Source organism: Gorilla gorilla, chromosome 7 (genome assembly GCF_029281585.2).
Source record: "Gorilla gorilla gorilla isolate KB3781 chromosome 7, NHGRI_mGorGor1-v2.1_pri, whole genome shotgun sequence".
NCBI classification, from domain to species: Eukaryota; Metazoa; Chordata; class Mammalia; order Primates; family Hominidae; genus Gorilla; species Gorilla gorilla.
In genome coordinates this window covers 61,538,489-61,557,605 of record NC_073231.2, presented here as the reverse complement: position 1 = coordinate 61,557,605, position 19,117 = coordinate 61,538,489, and the positions used below count along the sequence as shown (strand labels likewise).

Here is a 19,117-nt window from a genome sequence, read left to right as displayed (position 1 = left end):
ACCTTAAACTGACAATGTTTACATTTGCTTTTAATACCTCAAAACTTTCAAGAGGGTTTTTCTCCCATACAGATAGAAATCCTATTCAGGACTTTGAAGCAAACATTTAGTCAATATGTCTTTTATGGTAATGCATCTTTGTATACCCTAAGCATTTCTATCATGCTTTTATTAATATGCTACTCCAAGTGACTCCCATTCAGCTAACTAGGATGCGTTTTGCTTTCAAAGGCAAATAGAATGCACTTTGGTTCACAGCATTGCCCACAGTGGCATTTTCTAAGTTGTGGCAGATAAGACAGTATTGCCAGATGGTCTGACTACAGCATCTATCATTTTTCTTTCATTGGTTTCTACTGAAACAGCAACAGTGTGACTACGATGCTACCCCTTTGTTGAGCTCCTGGCAGTTAACATCCCACAAAGCGTTAACTTTCCTGAAATTTGTTGCTTAACAACCAGGGAAGAAAGGTGGCTAACTCCACATGTTTCAGGCTGCATATGTGCCCCTGGTTTCCCTCCAGAATCGATGTTGTTACAGGATACCTGACTAGCATGCAGAGTCCCCTGTTTTCTACAAATGGCTCCCTATTGGCTATTGATGATTGGCTATGTGGGATCATCGCATAAGTGCCTAAATACCACTTTAGAAAAGAGTAAACTCATCACGTCACATTACATGGATTGATGGATACACTCTTTCCTGAATAGCTGCAGATGTTCAGAGGGAGAATTCAAAGGGGGGTCATTTCAGAAGGTAGATTCCTGTAATTGTGTTGAAAGGGGAGTAGCCTGGACTAGAATTAAAATCTGAGGTGGTCTCCTCAACAGTAATTAGCACCTCAATCTTTGAGAACTACCTGATGGCTCCCATTTTGTACACTCTGAATGTCTTTCTGATGTTACCTTCTAAAATTGGACAAGGATGTTGCTTGAATTCTATATTTAATGGAAATGTCTGAAGAAAGGCCTCAACTATGAATGAATGATAATGATATATAAAAATTCCACATGCAGGTGAAGTAGGGGAAATCCTTTAAAAAAAGATGTTTAAAAATTATCAAAAAAAAATCTCTCAAAAACATTTCACAGCCTCTAATGATAGATGAAGAAAGTCCTCTGCTTGCAGAGAGCAAAGATGTCCCAGCACGGCATTTGGCAATGAACAACCACTGCCACGAGCAAGTGCACAGACCTTCTAACTGACAAGGATGGGTCTGATTTATGTCAAAGTTCAGTTTAGCAAAGAAATGGTCTCTCACTCTTAGGGAAAGACAAATATTTTAAAGGTATGTGATTCATACAGTAAATATTAGTATTTAGTTGAGTTACAAAATGGCTTCCAAATGGTCCACAGCTGTTTGAAATAAAGTACAAAGTTGGCCAGATGAGGATTTAAAAATCATAATACATCATTTATCATTTTCCCCCACTCATCCAAACACGTTTGAGTTCATCCTGTCCTAACTAAGTTATATGCTGTGGTTTTTATTCCAAGAAAGCTACCATATCCCATCTAAGGATTGCATCTCAGTGGCTAAACTAAAACATATATAATGGCTAAACTAAAACATACGTAGATAGTCATCAAATAGCAATTCTAGAGAACCCAAATCCTGTCACATGATCTAGTGATTCACTGAGGCATTTTTGAAATGCTCTAAATACCAGCATGTACACATGTTTTCATAAGCTTATAATCCCTAATTGAAATCAGCAGTTCAATATCAACGATATCACAAACTCAAACAGAAAAAATTTCCCATACAATCTGTCATTTTCCTTTTACTTTCTGCTTCTTCCCTAAACAAACAATCCATCCAGCTCATATAGAAAAGCAAAATCTTATAAATACCATTTAATTCCTTCTTCCTTCCTTCTTTTCTGCTCTGGCCCTTAGTTAATCTCTAGTCATAGTTTATTTTAACAGTCTTTACAATAATAAGAAGAAAAAATGTAAAATTCTTCCAATTCTGGATTCTATCCAAAAACTAAAGGCATTCTTCATTCTGGGTAAGTTCAAATGTAGTTTTTCCCACTACTATTTCATATTTATAGAAAATCCTTAGAAATGCATAAGGATTTAGAATTTAACCACAATTCCCTGCAATATTTTTTAGAAATTTAAAACTTTCAGCTTCTTTCAAGGCTGTTGTTATTTAGGTCAGTTAGAGCAAGTGCATCTATATTTTATATAGAACTTAGTCCATTTAACTTAATGGTTAAATGTCCATCTTGTATAACTCGCTCAGCATTTTCTTAGGCTCCAAGGCCTTCACAAAGTGGTATTCAGAGGACTGAAAACATTATACAATGTGACAAACATCTTGCTATGGATTCCTTTTGAGGACTGTCTGACCCATGTACATGGTCTCAGCAACACCGGTTTGACCTGTTTCTGGAATGGTAAGAATCCGAACCGAGGTCCTTGCCTGAAAAAATGGCTACAAAATACATATCTGTTGATTTATTAAATTAAGGTCACTAAGGAAAGTATGATGTTGTTCAGTTATGCTTACCAATCTATTGAGTGCCCAGTATGTGCCTACTGTGGTGTGAGGCACCGATGTTATAAAATTAAAATCAAAAAGTCATTAAAAATTACGCCTCCATTGTGTGCATTTTGCGGATCATGCGCTCTATATATTACCTCTAATTCTTTCAATAAAAATGTTGCATTGGCATAATGAATACGGGATAATCCCCATTTTGCAGATAAGAAAACAGACTAGAATGGGTAATTATTTTACCTAATATATTAGAACAGGTATATGGTAAAACCATGGTGTGAATAAAATGAGTCTGGTGTCAAATGTTCCATCTTTCTTTGCTCAATGGTTTGTCCTAGCCATGAGAACTCCTTTTGATTCTTCTCTCAAGACATACAACTGCAAGGCCTGGTCTCTTTTGTTCACTGCTGAAGCCCCAGCATGCTTGGAACATAGTAGGTGCTCATGAAATATTTATTGAGCATCTAATCCATGGTCTCAGGTTTCTCCTTCTATGAATCAGCATTAGTATGTGTGCTAAGGATGAAACTGAACTGCATGTTCTAAATTACAGTGTACATCAATGGAAACAGTGGACTGATATACAGGTATACAATCCACCCAAACATGTTTTTCAATTATAGATAAAGCACAACAGACTTGAAAGAGTATCATGTTTAAATTATTTTCCTGCCAACATCATGGAAAATTTCAAATGAAACGTCTGCTCCCATGGTCTCTGAGCATATGAATATTTGTATATGTGTAAAACAAATGCTTATGCCCATAAAGGCATGTAAGAATCACATTTACGTACCAATAATTGTATATGTGGATATACATAATATATGTAATATATATGTAATATATATATATAAATACCTGAATTTTACAAGTATGCTCACCATTTCATGTAATAATTTTCATTGCTCAGTTTCAAATTTGTGTGAATATGGACGGACTTTGCTTACATTCTGCAGTTTTTAAGTGAGCAACTGTTTTACATATCCTTCACTCCTAGTTTTTAAAAAATTGGGAAAATGCTTAATGTTTATAAGAAAATGGCCAAGATAAACACATGTGTGAATGTTACAGTGCGACAGGATTTTAGTTAACCTTAAGTATTGTTGACATAAAAATCCAAATTTTATCAGAAGATAAAGGGGAAAAAGAAACCCCGACAGCATCATGTAGTGGGTGTCTGAGCACCAATGAGGAGGAAATGATTTGATTCTGTGGGCTCAGAGGATTTGTCAGCTGCCTCATAAGTATAATTCTGGCTCTTCATATCCCTGCTGCTTCTAATTTAGCAGGACAGGCTCATAATTGAAGCAAATTAACTATTTACACTTGCCACTTCTACCAGGGAAGAGGACACAGCAGCAGGAAAGAATGAGTAGGAAATTACATTCTTCCCACTTGTGTCAGATCTGCCCTTATATAAACACATTAACAGTAATTTCACGAGGCGTCAAACATAGGAATAAATACTGAGGAATAAAATAATGAGGTGTTGCTATTGAGCTGAACTGCTATGGCTAATATCCTTGGATATGAATTATGCATCCTGAAAGAAGGCATATGTTAACAGTATTCAAACAGTTTCCCTGCAAGTGAGATCTGCTCATTAGGTTCTGGATCTCTAGGTAAATCCACTCTCCTCTTCCACGACAGGGCTAGCATTTACAAAAATACACTCTGGGTACCGTGGGCTGCGGTTTCTCCTGAATACACTAAACTCTGAATAGGCTTTCCACTCCATTTTTAGCAAAACAGCATGTTTATTTAGCTCTTTGGCTGCAGCTTTAAAGCCATTTAATGTAATGTAAACAAGAACATTTTGTTTGTAATTTGTTAAATGTCTTACAGCCCAACTGTGTCTCCAATTAGGAACTTAAGGTTCATTTAGTAATTTGCATCTGGTTCTGATTTAAGGTGACTTTCCTTTCTCACTTAAGAGCCGGCTTGCAGTGGCTAAAAAGGATCCAAGAACACTTTATAGCTCTTTGGACCAACCCTTTCTGCTTCAAAGCGGGACGAGCTCTTTTATTTTGTAGGGTTTTATTTGTTCTATATTGTCACTGTGAACCCAGGTCCTCCACTACAATGACCAGAATCAGAGAGTTCAGAAATAATGGAGGTAGACAGGAAATTTAGCTGGAACCTCATAAAAAAGATGCTGAGGGTTGCTCAAACTCCTAGGATCCTAATACAAAGGGTGTGATATTGTTAACTTATTTTTCTTTCTCTGCAGGTTCCAGTCCGTGAAAGATAAGTAGCAGAGACCAACATCACAGCAATACTTATGTTTTATTTCCTTCTCCATCTGGTGCCTTTTAAACAACTTAGTATGCTTCTGAAATGGGCTCTCCATTGTCTTACGAGTCATTAGCATTTAAAACCCCCGGTTGGAATCCCAAACACAATTCTGCTCCCATTCCAGATTCAGTACCATCTTCCAAAGTATTAAAATGGGGAGATCTCTGATACGTGGAGTTTGTTCAGTGGCTTTGGTAGGAATGATTCATAAGGGAGGTTTTGTGTTCCTTGAGGATTTTTATCGCTTCTTTCAGCTTCCTTTTGATTTCTCTTCTTTGAAAGATTCTTCACAGAAACCAAAGTACATATTGTTTCTCACTCACCATGGATTCTGAAAATAAAGATCTGCCCTTCTGCAGTGGCTTCTTACTCCCGCCTATACTCCACAATGAGGAAGCATGTGATATAAACACACAGCAGCTCTATTAGTCATGTTCCCTCTGGCTGTCAAGAAAACATGCAATTGTAATCTCACTAATAGCCGTTTTTCCTTAAATATTGTAATTTTCTGAGGCCCCCAATAAGTCATCAATAATTTTGACCATTTTTCCCAGTTTGTGTTTATATTTGTAGCTGTTCATAATTGTGGGCTATGATGACAACAGGATTTTGGAACAATTGTGGCACATGAAATCTTAGCCTTCCACCGGAACCAGCTGCCTACACAATGCCAACAGCATCACATGGTTGGTTCCGTAACATGCATATTTGTCCAAAATTTTGAATTTTAATAGTCTGCCTCGAATCTGCTCCAGGAACGTTCTTTTAAAAATACATAGCAGTATGTGTGCTCCCCAACTTGAATATTAAATGAGAACAAAACACAATTAATTTAAGTTTGAAACGGAGATATTATAGTATGTTGGCACAATGAGTTAACATAAAGGGAGAGAACAGGTGGTAATCTACTGTTATAACACTTTGGGATATTTTGCTGAAATTTTCTGGATGCCCAAATGTGCATTTCAGGCAGGCACGTTTGCTCTGCCGATGACTCTAGCAAACTGCTAGAGAAGGGCTGCCGTGGAGCAGCAGAGCAGTGGCCCAGCCGGTGCAATGTGCTCCCTTTTGTAAGCAGTGTCTGATTTCATTAATTTGACCCTCTCCCTGCTTGGTTCTGGCACAGGCCTGCATCCAACGTGTGTCCTACACCATACCTTTAGGCATAATCTGCAGCCTCACTCTCTTGATTAAGCAAGATCATCTTTTAGGTTCACATGATAGGTTATGTTGAACTTCTGTGAAGTCAAAGGAGCATACAGCATGGCGACAAATCATTTTAGAGTGACCAAAACTGTTTTAGTCATCCCAAGGCCTTGTTTTGGTAACTCTTAAACAAGTGTTCAAATTTTAAAACATTTACTTTTGTAAGATAAAAAAATTTATTTCTCTCAATCTTGGCATAATTGTTTTGGCAACTGGATTTTGATTGAGAAACTGCTTTATGACACCAAATGATTTACATAAGTCAACTATTATATAATTTTATCCTTTATAAAATGAATTTGCTCCCCCAAACCCTATTTTCATTGAGAGACAACCCAAAGGTAGACTCATTACAAGTTACTTACTAAACTAGGCAACATATGAAACCTACAAAAGAGAAACATACAAAAGAAAAAGAGAAAAATATTTGCCATCATATGTATACAATTAAAAAGCCTTGCACATAATTGTAATTATATCCACATTAGGGAGACCAGCCTCGATTCTGAATGCCAGAATGGGAAAATGGGAGTGATTTCCCTTTTTAACATGACAGTTGAGAGTAGTGAATCTCATATTTTTGGGGTCTGTAAATAACTTTGATGGTCAGACAAAATGAATGCAAAATGCTATCTTAATATTCTCCTCTTGCTATATTAAAAATAAAAAGCCTTAGTGTAATAGAATTAGTGGGAAGAAATCTGCTGCCTGATATTTACTGCCTTGAGGAACTATCTGATTTTCATCATAAGAACATTATTCTTTTCCATCAGAAACATGAGAACAGGGATTTGTTTTTTAATATTGACAATGTAAAGAACCAATCGTGGGCTAGGGAGCGCCTTTGCAGACCTCCTTCTTTAGAAACCACTGCTCTTGAATATGGAAAATGATTAGGAAAATGTAACTGGGGTCAGAGGACAGATAAGAGAAGTAAGGTGAGTGGCAGAGCAGGCAATTGATGTTTCCAGAAATGAAGAGTTTGGCAAAGTAGACACTAAAGAGGCACAAATGAGCCTTGAAACAATACTCCTAGTTCAGTCACTAAGTCTTAGGTAGGGAAGAGGGGCTGAGCCTTCACAGGGGAATCATGTGTCTTCAGATGAACAAGAATTGCTGTACCCAATCCCTAGGGAAGGGAATTGCTTTTGGGACGCTTTCTCCAGGAAATTTTGTCTCACAAAGCAACAAAGTTTATGGTACTGAAGCCAGGTGCATATTCAAGAACGCACAGAGGGCTTACTGGAGGAGACAGCGAGCTATGTCTTCGTATGTGGCATCATGGGTGGAGCAGGGAGGCATTAAGGTGACATTAAGGGAACAGGGAGGGGGTTGGGATTGCTGGTTGGAATACACTTAGTTTCTCATTCAGTGAGGCTCTGCTGAGTGGAGAAGTCAAGTCACTGTACAATTCACCCTGATTGTCCAACATCAGTTGGGAACCACACCTCAGGTTTGGCAGGGTGAGAGCAAACTGACCCAAGTTAGAATAGAAACTAGCTTTAAAATTCTGCAACAATATGTTAGGTTTCGATTAGAATCCTATAATACAATGTCAACTACCCTCTTATGGTGAGTGGGTATTTTAATTGAGCGTACAGAGAACGTTTTGGTGGTGTGTTTCCTGTTCTTAAAGAAAACTCTTGCAACACAGAGCTCCATATGGCAGGCCTGTGCTTTCCTAGGACAGCACTCCTTCAGGCTGGCAATCTTGAAAAGGACGTAGGGAAATACGTAGAGATTTCAGATTCTAGAAGACAGCTTTGACTTACAGAAAAGAGAGAATGGAGGGACCTGGAAGAGCAAGTTCTATGTTTCCTTAGCAACTGGTTTAGTTTTGTCATTATCCCCATCATTAATTTCATAGGGTTTGTTAGGAAAAGCATTGTAAGTTGAGTGACAAGTTTTATTCATGGTAATTCTAGGTACCAGGCATGTAACTGTAGATAAATCATTCAACACAATGGGGGTCTGTTTGTCTTATTCTCTGTTCTATCCTCAGTGCCTAGAACAGTGCCTGGCACATAAGTGCTCAACAAATATTTGTTGAATAAACGAATGAATTTAATTTATATGGCCCCATTTTGTAATCTGCAAAATTTGGGTAATAATTTCCCTGTATATCTATGAGTATTGAGTAGAACAAATCAAATAAATAATGCAAAAGTGCTTTTAAAACTATAAGACACTATATACTTTATAGATGTTAATATATAATATAAACACAATATATAGATCCTTCTAGATGCATAAATAAGTGTGGGCTTTTCTGTATTTATATAATTCCTGGACATAATGAGGAAAGATTGGTGTCTCTAATTAAGAATAAAATATGAGACTAGTTTATCATTAATGCAATTCAGTATTCTGCAATGGCTAAAACTGCACCTACATAGTTATTTCAATCACTTATTTTAATGAAAATGCTTTTAAATTTTTATTTGTGATGCTGAGATTTTTAGATGGTGACCATGGCCATCTAGTTCCTGGTTTAGAAATGTGGGATCAACATTGCTTCTTTGCTTAGGTTGGCTCCATCCTCTCACTGAACCCTCACTCTCTCTGTGACTCCAATCCTCTTTAAGACCTTCTGAGCTATTTATGCTGTGTCTGTGGTGTCTCACATGGCCTTCCCTGAGCATGGTCCTCAGTCACACCAGGGCAATACATGAGAGAAGGAAAAAACCAGGCATCTGGTCCCATTTAACACAGCCTAAAAATATGGTGTAAATACATATGGGGGATTGAATAACAGCCCCTGGCGGTCTTTAGGGAATGGCTAGGGGCGGAAACCCTTGAATTTGAGGTTCATTTAGCAAAGAGCAAAGAGGGTTTTGATGACAAAATGGTAAATAGTAAGTGCTGAAGAGAGGTGTGGACAGTTTTCAAAATACTTTTAGGACTTTTTTTTCAGTCTTTTATGTTCACATTGGCAACATTAAGGAATAAGGCAATCCTGGCTGAGATATGTAAAAGTGCTTCCAAAAGTAACTAAACTATATAAACTTTGAAACAAAGGAATCAACATGCTATTTATGGAGGAGTAATAAAGGAGCATAACATTATGTGAACGTCTCAGAAAGTCTGGTTCGGATGGGGACACATTCTCAGCGTCTGTTCCGGGATCTAAAGAATTTACCCAAAGCCCTGGGAAGCCATTTCTTCAGACTGCACAATCTCAGCTTATGTAGATTCCCATTCCACTGGGAATCCCTTACCTGTTTTTGCTCTTCTCCTAAACCGTCCCACATTGAAGCCACAATTTTAGAGACTTCGCCAAAGGTAGCGTTTGGATTTTGGCCCTTGATGGCGGCCTGAGTATCACGAAAGAATAACGCATAGGCAGACACAGGCTTCTGGGGCTCATTGGGATCCTTCTTCTTCTTCTTTTTGGGAGTTTTTGGTTTTTTCCCCATATCAGAGGCAGGCCGCTTCTCTCCACCATTGATCTGAAAGAGAAATCAAAATAGAATTATAGGGGAACTGAGACAATTTGGGGACAAGACATATTGTTGTTTTCCTTTGAGACTTAGACACATATACTCACCCATTCACATCACTCAAACACAGGCTTTTCTAAGCGACACATTGTTTTGTTATTTTTTTTTCCCAGATGAAACTGCATATTTCAAGTAGTCTTCATATTCATCCTACTCCCAACTTTACTTACCTAGCTTTGAAAAAAGTTGGCTCTTTTTATATTATTACACTATTAAATACAACCCCTTAACATTCCTAACTTTTTCTCTTACACTGTAACTGTGTCAACAGCAGATTTCTCTGGTAGTAACACTATTGGATGAACAATCTAACTTGTTTTCTTCTAAGGAAGTTATCCTTGTCTTTTTTTTTTTTTTTTGAGATGGAGTCTTGCTCTGTCGCCAGGCTGGAGTGCAGTGGCGTGATCTCAGCTCACTGCAACCTCCGCCTCCCGAGTTCAAGCAATTCCCCTGCCTCAGCCTCCCCGATAGCTGGGACTACAGACGTGCGCCACCACACCTGGCTAATTTTTTGTATTTTAGTAGAGATGGGTTTTCACCATGTTGGCCAGGATGGTCTCGATCTCCAGACCTGGTGATCCACCTGCCTTGGCCTCCCAAAGTGCTGGGATTACAGGTGTGAGCCACCGTGCCCAGCCATCCTTGTCTTTCTAATTATGGCTTTAAAACCTCGGGGGGGCAGCATGCCCAATAAATAAAGTCAAATGGCTTTTGACTTTGCCCCTAGGTCTACGGAATGCTGCCAGGAAAACCCAGCGATGCTCATGGTTTAAAGAATGGTATGGTCTAGACCCTAGATCGGTGCTGTCCAATGGAACTTTCTCCAATCATGGAAAAGTTCTACGATTTGCACTATTCTATATGGCAGCCACTAACCATATAAAGCTAGTGAGCACTTGAAATGTGGCTAGAGTTAATCAGGAGCTAAATTTTTAACTTTGTTCAAATTTAAATAGCTACATATGACTAATGGCTACCGTATCGGAGAGTGCACCTCCAGAAATTAGATTCTAGAGAGTTCTAGAAAAGGTTTTTACTCAACTTAAAAGTAGATTCTATTTTCTCCCATGTTCCTAAAGTATGAATATTTTGATAATTTTAATTGTTATTCTGATACAACTGGGAAAAAACACATTGAACATATTTAAGATGGCTGCATTTGAATATTATCTTTGTTACTAACTAGATGTGATATCAATTCATCCACCTCTAAAATAAAGCATTTTGGATAGGATTTCTTTCCGGCTCTAAAATTATATGAGTCTACATGAATACAAAATAGGGCTGCATCTGAAGGATTCAATTTCCACATACCTTGCCCCCTAACGAAGTGTCAATGCAGCTTCTGTACCCTCACCTTCTATTGTGGTAGTTGTAGTTGCCTTCTCTCTGCAGATATAATGTAATATATATCTTATTTAGACAAATTCCTAGGTGGGGTATTTGTGTAAAATAACTGCCACCATGGGAGATGAAGCATGATGTACAGATAGGTCTGTGGATATGATTTCAGAGGAACTCGCTTCATGCCTTCTTTTTATTATTTTTAGCTGTTACCTTGGTTAAATTAATTTCTCTGGGCCTCTGTTTCCTCTAGTGAAAACCAGGTATGGTGCCATTTTATAATGACTAAGATGGTATATATTTATATATGTGTAGAAGTTTAAAAGCGTATTCAAATATCAATTATGACATGATATAAACTTTCAAAATAATTCACTGAATGGGTGGATGGAAAATACTTTAATATTAATATGTGATACCTTATAATCAGTATGAAAGATATACCCAAGCACTGAAAAGAGATAAGCAAAAGCCAAGTGATTTCTTTGTCTTTGTCTTTATTGAGAAACCTATTAAAAAGATTATCATTCTGAAATTGTCTACTGAAGCAGATCAAAGAACCCCAGGGGGACAGGATGCTGTGAACCAAGTTGACAAGCTAATGTAGATTAACACTAGATGATAACTTCCCTGAGATGGATCAGAGAGGTGATCCTGTGAAGTCACTGGCCACCATGTAAATCTGTCAGAGACTCAGCATGTCTGGTGCTTGATATTCGACAAACTGGCATAACAGTGCTATATTAAAACACATAGGCATATATATGACCTAGAATGGTGCTTCTCAAACATGGCTGCACATTAGAGTCACCTGGTCAGCTTTTAATACCCTGATGTCCAAGTCTTACCCTACACAGATTAAAGCAGATGCCTAGGGGTGGGAGACTGGCCTCAGTCACACCCTCTGAACTCTTCCAACTGGCATTTCGATATCTTGAGAGACAAAACAAACAAGCAAAATTTTTCTGTGCCCCAAGGCTACCTATGGCCATATTTTTCTCCTTTTCACAACCAAACTCCTCCAAGTGGTTGGCTGTGCTGGCCTGATGCAGCCTCTGCAACCTACTTCCGTGTGCTTTCCTGTTGCTTAGCTCTCAATTAGATCTCCACTGGCCACACTGCTGAATCCAGTGGATGCTTGAGTCTCCCCCTTACCTGATTCTCACTGTGAGGGCCTTCTCTCCCACTGGTTCCCTAACACCACCCTCTCTGAGTTTTACTCCTACCTCACTGGCCCTGATGTTTCCAGAATCATTTTAGGGTCATCCTTTTCCACCTGGCCATTAATTGGTAGCAATTCCTGATTTGTTTTGCAGTAAATTCCCTTCTCTTGTGAGTGTACTTAGGTAATCTCACATGTAAGCAGGGTTTCCATTACTATTTGTGGGAGGATGGTGGTCAAGTTCATGTTTCCCTTGAGTTTTGCACACACAGAAACAACTGTTATTTGACATCTCTATTTGCAAGTCTCAAAGATATTTCAAACTTAAGTCAAGCTTATTTAGCTCTGTATATTTTCATTCATAGCACGTATCAAGCTTGTAATTACACAATAATGTATGTGGTTGTTAGATCTACTCCTGTTCGTGTGTAGGCAATATGAAGGCAGGGGTTGGGCCTGGTTTTGCCCACTAGCATGTATCATGGTCCCTGATACATAGTAAATGCTTAATGTTTGTTATAGTAGTAATAAAAAATTAATGCAAAATGATAATATTTTGTAAACATGGCCACACTTACATTCACAATCATAAAATATTTATTTAAAAGGTGACAAAAGGAGTCAACAAGGTCCACAATGAAGGATATTAAAGATAGAGTGGTCAAGGGTACAGACTTTCAGTTATAAGATGAATAAGTTCTGGGGATCTAACATACAGCACAATGACTATAGTTAATACTGTGTTGTACACTTGAAATTTGTTAAGAGAGTAGGTTTTAAGCGTTCTCATTTTAAAAAAAGTGACTAGGTGAGGTGACAGATAGGTTAATTAGTTTATTGTGGTAATCATTTCATGACGTACACATATATCAAAACATCACGTTGTACACTTTAAATACATACAATTTTGTCAATTATACCTCAATAAAGCTGCAAAAAGAGTAATCCTCATATTTCATCAAAGATTGAGAGAAATTGGGAACAAAGTACAGAAATAAATGAATGCTTATTCATATGGAATATTACCTAGACTCATTTTAAATTTTAATTAAAAAATTAATGATCTGACACATTGAAATCTCCATGATTACAGATTATATCAATCTTTCTGGAAAATAATCAAATGTCAATCATAGAGATAAATTTCCTATCATGCAATTTAAATGCTCTTATTAAAAGATTTCCCCACATTATTTAAATAGTTTTTGTGATGGTTAATTTTAGGTGTCAAGTTGATTGGATTAAGGAATTCCTAGAGAACTGGCAAAATATTACTTCTGGGTGTGTCTGTGAGGGTGGTTTCCAGAGGAGACTGGGGTGAGTCAGGAGACTGGGGTGAGTCAGCAGACTGGGTGGGGAAGATAGACCCTCAATGTGGCCAGCCACCCTTCATTAGGCTGGGGTCCTGGATAGAACAAAAAAGACAGAAAAAAGACAACTTTTTCTCTCTCTCTCTTTCTCTGTCATACATGTGCTCTTTGTCCTTCTGCTTTCTACCATGGGATGACACAGCAAGAAGGCTCTCGCCAAGGGCCTCTTGAGCCTCTAGAATTGTAAGAAATATATCTCTGTTCTTTATAAATTACCCACTTTCAGGTATTCTGTTACAGCGGCACAAAATGGACTAAGACAATTTCCCTCCTCTATTGTCCAAAATTGTGTTTGAAACACTGATCATCATGCTTATCTCCTTTTTAAGTTGGTATTTGGACAGTTTGGTACAGGCTTTAAGATCTACTGGAAGTGTGATTCCTTGCTGTAACAGGTAGGAGGACAGTCATCCTCTTGCATTTGACAACAGGCCCCACTTTTAGGGATGTCCTGAAGAAGCAGGAGAACTTGTTACTGCCAGTAAGAGGCTCAGTCATATGAAAACCACCAGTTATCATTTTGAGGCAATGGATAGCAACCCTATAGAAAAGCCTAAATAATTCCACGCAGCCAATCCATTTTGTTAGTTGCCTGAAGGCTTTACCTATTTTCCTGGTTTGTCCTGGAGGGCTAGCTGAATGCAATGTTGCTCAAAGTTTTGTTTAATAGAAGCAAGTATTTCATGACTTCTGCCTCCACATTTTCAAGGCTCAGGAGACATCATTTATGCATTATAGAGTGTAACTCTGGGGCTTCCATTGTATATCTGATTGAGTACCTGAGAGGAACTAGACTGTAAAGCTATGGTGTTGCCCCCATTAAAGCAGACTACCAGCCAGTCTTATAAGATTATATCATCTTTGTCTTTGTTGTGCCTAAAAACAAGAGCATATTGATCTGCTTTCAGTCAACATCACACTATGCCTTCCCTTTAAATACTCATGTTAACTTTGGTTTGAATTTTCTGCCATGCAAGAAAACTGGCATCTGAGAAGACCAATCTAAAGGATACACATAAAATATTCATTACTCAAGATTCACTGCCTCTCCTTCAATAACTAAACTAGATCACCAAAGCTAGATTCTTGGAACATAATATTCTGAACATTTATAAAATTGCCCTTGTAGAACTGAACTATAATCTAAGACAATGCCCTGACTTCCACTGAAGACTTACATATGGGGGAAAAACTATGAATGAAAGATCTCCATTTTTAATGAGATAAAATGTACTTTGGAGGGAATTGTTTATTATATTGCTCAATGTTCTTGCATAAAGGACTAGTGAATATTCACAATATCTTTGCTCTTTATAAATGCAATAGAATGGAATGGAAACTCCTTGTTGTAGTTTGATCTCTCATGTACCCAAGTACTTGGGCCTTGCTCTATGAAATATAAAGCTGTTTGTCTTACGAACACTGGGCATTGCCCCCTGATCTGTGGGGATCTTATTTTTTATTTTTCATTTTTCTTGTGTGGAAAGGATGCAGAAATGAGCTGCCATTTTAGATTCTGTGTAATGAACTGGGAATTTGTAAGGCCTACTTTTGGAAGTAGCTTCATCACATGTGTGAAAAACACATGATCATTGTTGTGTCCAAAGCCTCCTTGAAGACAGAAATGCTGCTGTAATTTGGATCCATTTTCATGTCAGTAATGGATGCACTTTGAAAGATACTTGGCTCTTATGACCACAAACTATTTGGGATAAACACAATGATGATAGATATGACTGTGGTAGAAAAATTAGCTAAATGGATTTATAATCTGTCCCTGGACCTTAATTTTGGATATTGTCTGGATCCGGACTTCTTGCATAGATGGATGGAAGCTTATAATTTTAAATCCTAACTTTCTGTGAGTACTTCACTTTTAAAGTCTAGAGCAGCACTGTCTCGTAAAATTTTCTAGAATGATAGATATGCTCTCTGCCGTGTCTAAAAGGGTAGCTGCTAACCACATATGGCTATAGGCCACTTGTAATGTGGCTAGTACAACTGAGCAATTGAATTTCTAAATTTAATTTTAATTGGTTAAATTTAAATGGAAGCAGTCACACATGACTAGAAGTCACTGGATTAGACAGCACAGTATTTTGTACTGGACACTGCTCTAGAGCACATACAGTATTTGTAAAGTTACCAGGGTGCTAAGACTGGAGGGTTAAATTTTATTCCATCATAATCTTTAGAATATGGAAGAAACCATATAATGCACAAATGTGAATTCCTTATGATGACAAGCACATTGAAAGTAAGGAGCAGGTCCCATTAATCTTCACGTCCTTCACAGCATCGGTACAGTGTTTTACATGCAATGGATCATTATACATTTCTGCTCTGGTATTCTACAGCACTGGGCAGAGGCTTAGACTTATGAGGCAAAGAAAATTTGAAACACACATAAAAATTGTATGAAAATCATAGCAACTAAAACATGGCTGAGCTGAGGCCCTAAATGTGGCCCTGATTACCCACACACTGATTTCACCATCAGTTAAAGCACTAACGAATACATAAGTGCACAAATACCTAAATAAATATTATTTATAAATAAATATTACACATAAGCTTTACACAGATACACGTGCTTCACGTAACTCACTCGTAAGACATAGATTTATTTCTCAAATCCCTAGAGGTGCCTGAAGGCTTCTGGTAATTCACCCCTGTCATGTCTTATTGGTTAATTATAGAGATGTATTTAACTTATTTATCACAAGAAAACAATAATCTTTCACTTTAAAAAAGCATGTGCTAATCGTGTTGCTTAGATAACAGTATTTCTTAAGAAGCCAGAGCACAGGAGTTAAGACTATCAAAGAAAGAGAATCACTGATATTGAAATGTCCCTGGAGAAGTTAGAAACGTCTATAAGCATATTTAAAATAAACTGCCGCGGTCCCAAAGCCTTTAATGGAGCTGGGAGAGCTGTTTAATGCACACTATCTTGCAGTAATCGCTGTAGTTTAAAATAGATTTTAATCAAGCACCATCTGCATAATAGGCTGAACAAACAACATAGAACTCCACTTATAACTCTTATCATATAAAGTAAATATTATAAACTCCTCTCCATAGAAACAGGGCATATAACAGCACTTTTTGTGATGTTTCAGTGAGTGAAAATTCTGCTACTTAAATTCATTCTCTCTTTTCTAAACTATGCCATCTAAAATCCCCTTATGAGAATAAATTCAAATAAGCATGGAAAGTAAGTCATCTAGTTACTGTGAAATCAGCAAGGCTGTAATACTTCTTTCATTTTACAATTGGGTTTATTATTATCTTTAATAACGATACGCTCTATGACTCAAAACATCAATTATAGAAAAATGCATATGAAGTGCTATACTTTTGAAATGATTCACAAGTGTGGGGCATTATATCAGTGTCATAGTTTGTAAAGCAATTTCATTTTTAAGGATCCTTGATTCTGCCAAACATAGCTGAGTATGATTTTCGAATGAGTTTAGCAAAGGCACTCAGTGGCCTTATGTGAAATAGGAAGTTTGGGCTAATGTCCAGAAAAATCACTTTAAAGTGATTTTTTAAAGAGAAAAAAGGTTGGTTGTTATTTTATACACCTACTGGTTAAATTTATCAATTTTATGAGATCCACTTGATCTTTTCTAAATTCGCTGATGTAGGGAAATATGTTTACTTCTTATTCTTTTGGATTGAGGGCTTTTACAGGCTTACAAAGAAGGCAAGCTGTTGAGGTGGGGTCCCGCTGAATAAAATGCTAGGCGGCTATGTTAAGTCTCATTCTGTTTTTATTCCCTGAATTAATTAAGTATGCTCAGTCATCTAGGGTATGTCTATATCCTGGCATAATTATTTACTTGAATAAATTTTAGGAAAGATGATTTGGAATCAGGTACTAAATGGCTGACTAAATTTTATCATTTTCTCCTGAACTAGTTTATTAGGCTCAGCCTTAACGAATAGAATACTTTTTTTTTTTAAATAAATAAGGGGCATACATTAGTTTAATTGCTGTGATCTAATACATACTTTAAAAGTATCATACACATTATACTATATAAAGTGAACAGTTACAATATAAGTACAGTTCAATGATGACAATACCAGACTTCCAAGTCCCAGTTTTAAGTATTCTGTCCCATTGCTAGTTAGATAAAGTAACCTGACATTTGGTTCTAACACTGTTTGATTTCACTTAATATTTGTAGAAACCTGTCTGTTTCTCATTTCTACTTTATTCCAGGAGTCTTCTTGTCTTCAGAGCAGTGGTAAATAAAAACTCCTACTTTAAAGGCTTATTTAATTGCTGCTCTAGTGATTTATCCTATTTGCTTTGAGAAAAAAACCTCCTGCTTCTGTCTAGTGTGGCAGAGCACATGCATTGATGAACTAGCAAATTAGTAACAAACTCTTAAAGGCAAAAACGAAGTGAACTCAGAGACGACGCAGTGTATTAAAGGCAGCTTTCATATTGAAGATATTGTCGAACCTCGTGTGAATTTGAGTTAAGAGTGCAATAGGCAGAAGACAAACCCCATGCCTTACCAAAAGCAAGATGTTTAATGGGAGTGGTCCTGTTAAATCAAGACGTAAAAGATTAGACTGTCAGTGCAAGGGTGAAGTAACATTCCCTTGTATGTGACCTCCCAGAACATGCAAGAATGGCTGCTCTGGAACCTTGTTACAAATGAAGAGTGGAACAAAATCTCTTGTGTTCATTCACAGACAAAAGCCAGCATTTGCAAGATTTGTAGCCTGAACATACACGATGTGGGTGGTCTGAAAAATTCAGGCCAAGGGTGGTTCTTGATTCTAGTGGTTCAAAATATGTGACAGAAACAAATATAAATCATCCCCAGAGAAATCCGCTTTTAAACAAGCTCTAAAAGAATTCTTACAAAGTTTTCATAAATATTAACTCTCATTTAAAAAGTACAAAAAGCAAAATGAAACAAGCTCTTCAAACCAACATATTCTGACTTCAAAATACTTCATGTATTGAAATTAGCAAAAGAGGGTATAAAACAAATATGTTTAACATGCTTAAAAGAATAAAAGAGATTAAATGGGTAAGAGCAAGCAACTAAAGAAAGAAGTCCAAACTCATTTGAGAAGGAACCAAATGAAACCAAAAATATAAAATATTTGAGATTAAAATTGCAATAGACCATTTCAGATTAGGTATAGCTGAAAAGAGAATTATGAGCTGGAAAATAAATCAGAATGTAATACATAGGGGCAAGGAAGTAGAAAATATGAAAAAGAGTCATGGAAAGGAGAAAGTCTAATATTCATCCCCTGAGAATAACAGCATGAGAAGGGAGCAAGAATGGGATAGAGGCAGTATCTGAAAAAAATAAGGAATGAAAATTTCCCCAAAATGCTGATAGACAGAAATGATTACAATCGGAATGCATGCAAAGAAACCCACACATATCACCATGAAGCTGCAGGACACCAAAGACAAGAGAAGATCTCAAAAGCAGTCAGAGAGTAAAGTCAGGTTACTTTCAAAGGAAAGACAGTCAGGCAGTAAATTCTCAAAAGCAATAGTGAAAACAAGGATTCAGTGAAATAATATAATATCTTCAAAATGCTGAAAGAAAATAACTGTTAATCTAGAATTCTATACCTAGCAAATGTGTTTTTTAAGGTAAGCATGTTCCCTGCAGACCTTCATGAAAGAACATTTTAAAGGCATAAAGAAAAAGATGTCAGGTGAAAGAAATATATATG

General features: G+C 37.2%; 1 protein-coding gene across 2 annotated transcripts in view; it reads right to left on the bottom strand.

Moving 5' to 3' along the window:
• The window catches only part of TOX (thymocyte selection associated high mobility group box), a 309,501-nt gene that overhangs the window by 23,388 nt on the left and 266,996 nt on the right, over window positions 1-19,117 (bottom strand). For both annotated transcript variants that reach the window (XM_004047066.5, XM_055349684.2), the window contains exon 5: window positions 9,233-9,463. In XM_004047066.5, coding sequence (XP_004047114.3) covers window positions 9,233-9,463 — 231 coding nt within the window. The remainder of the gene's footprint in view (window positions 1-9,232; window positions 9,464-19,117) is intronic.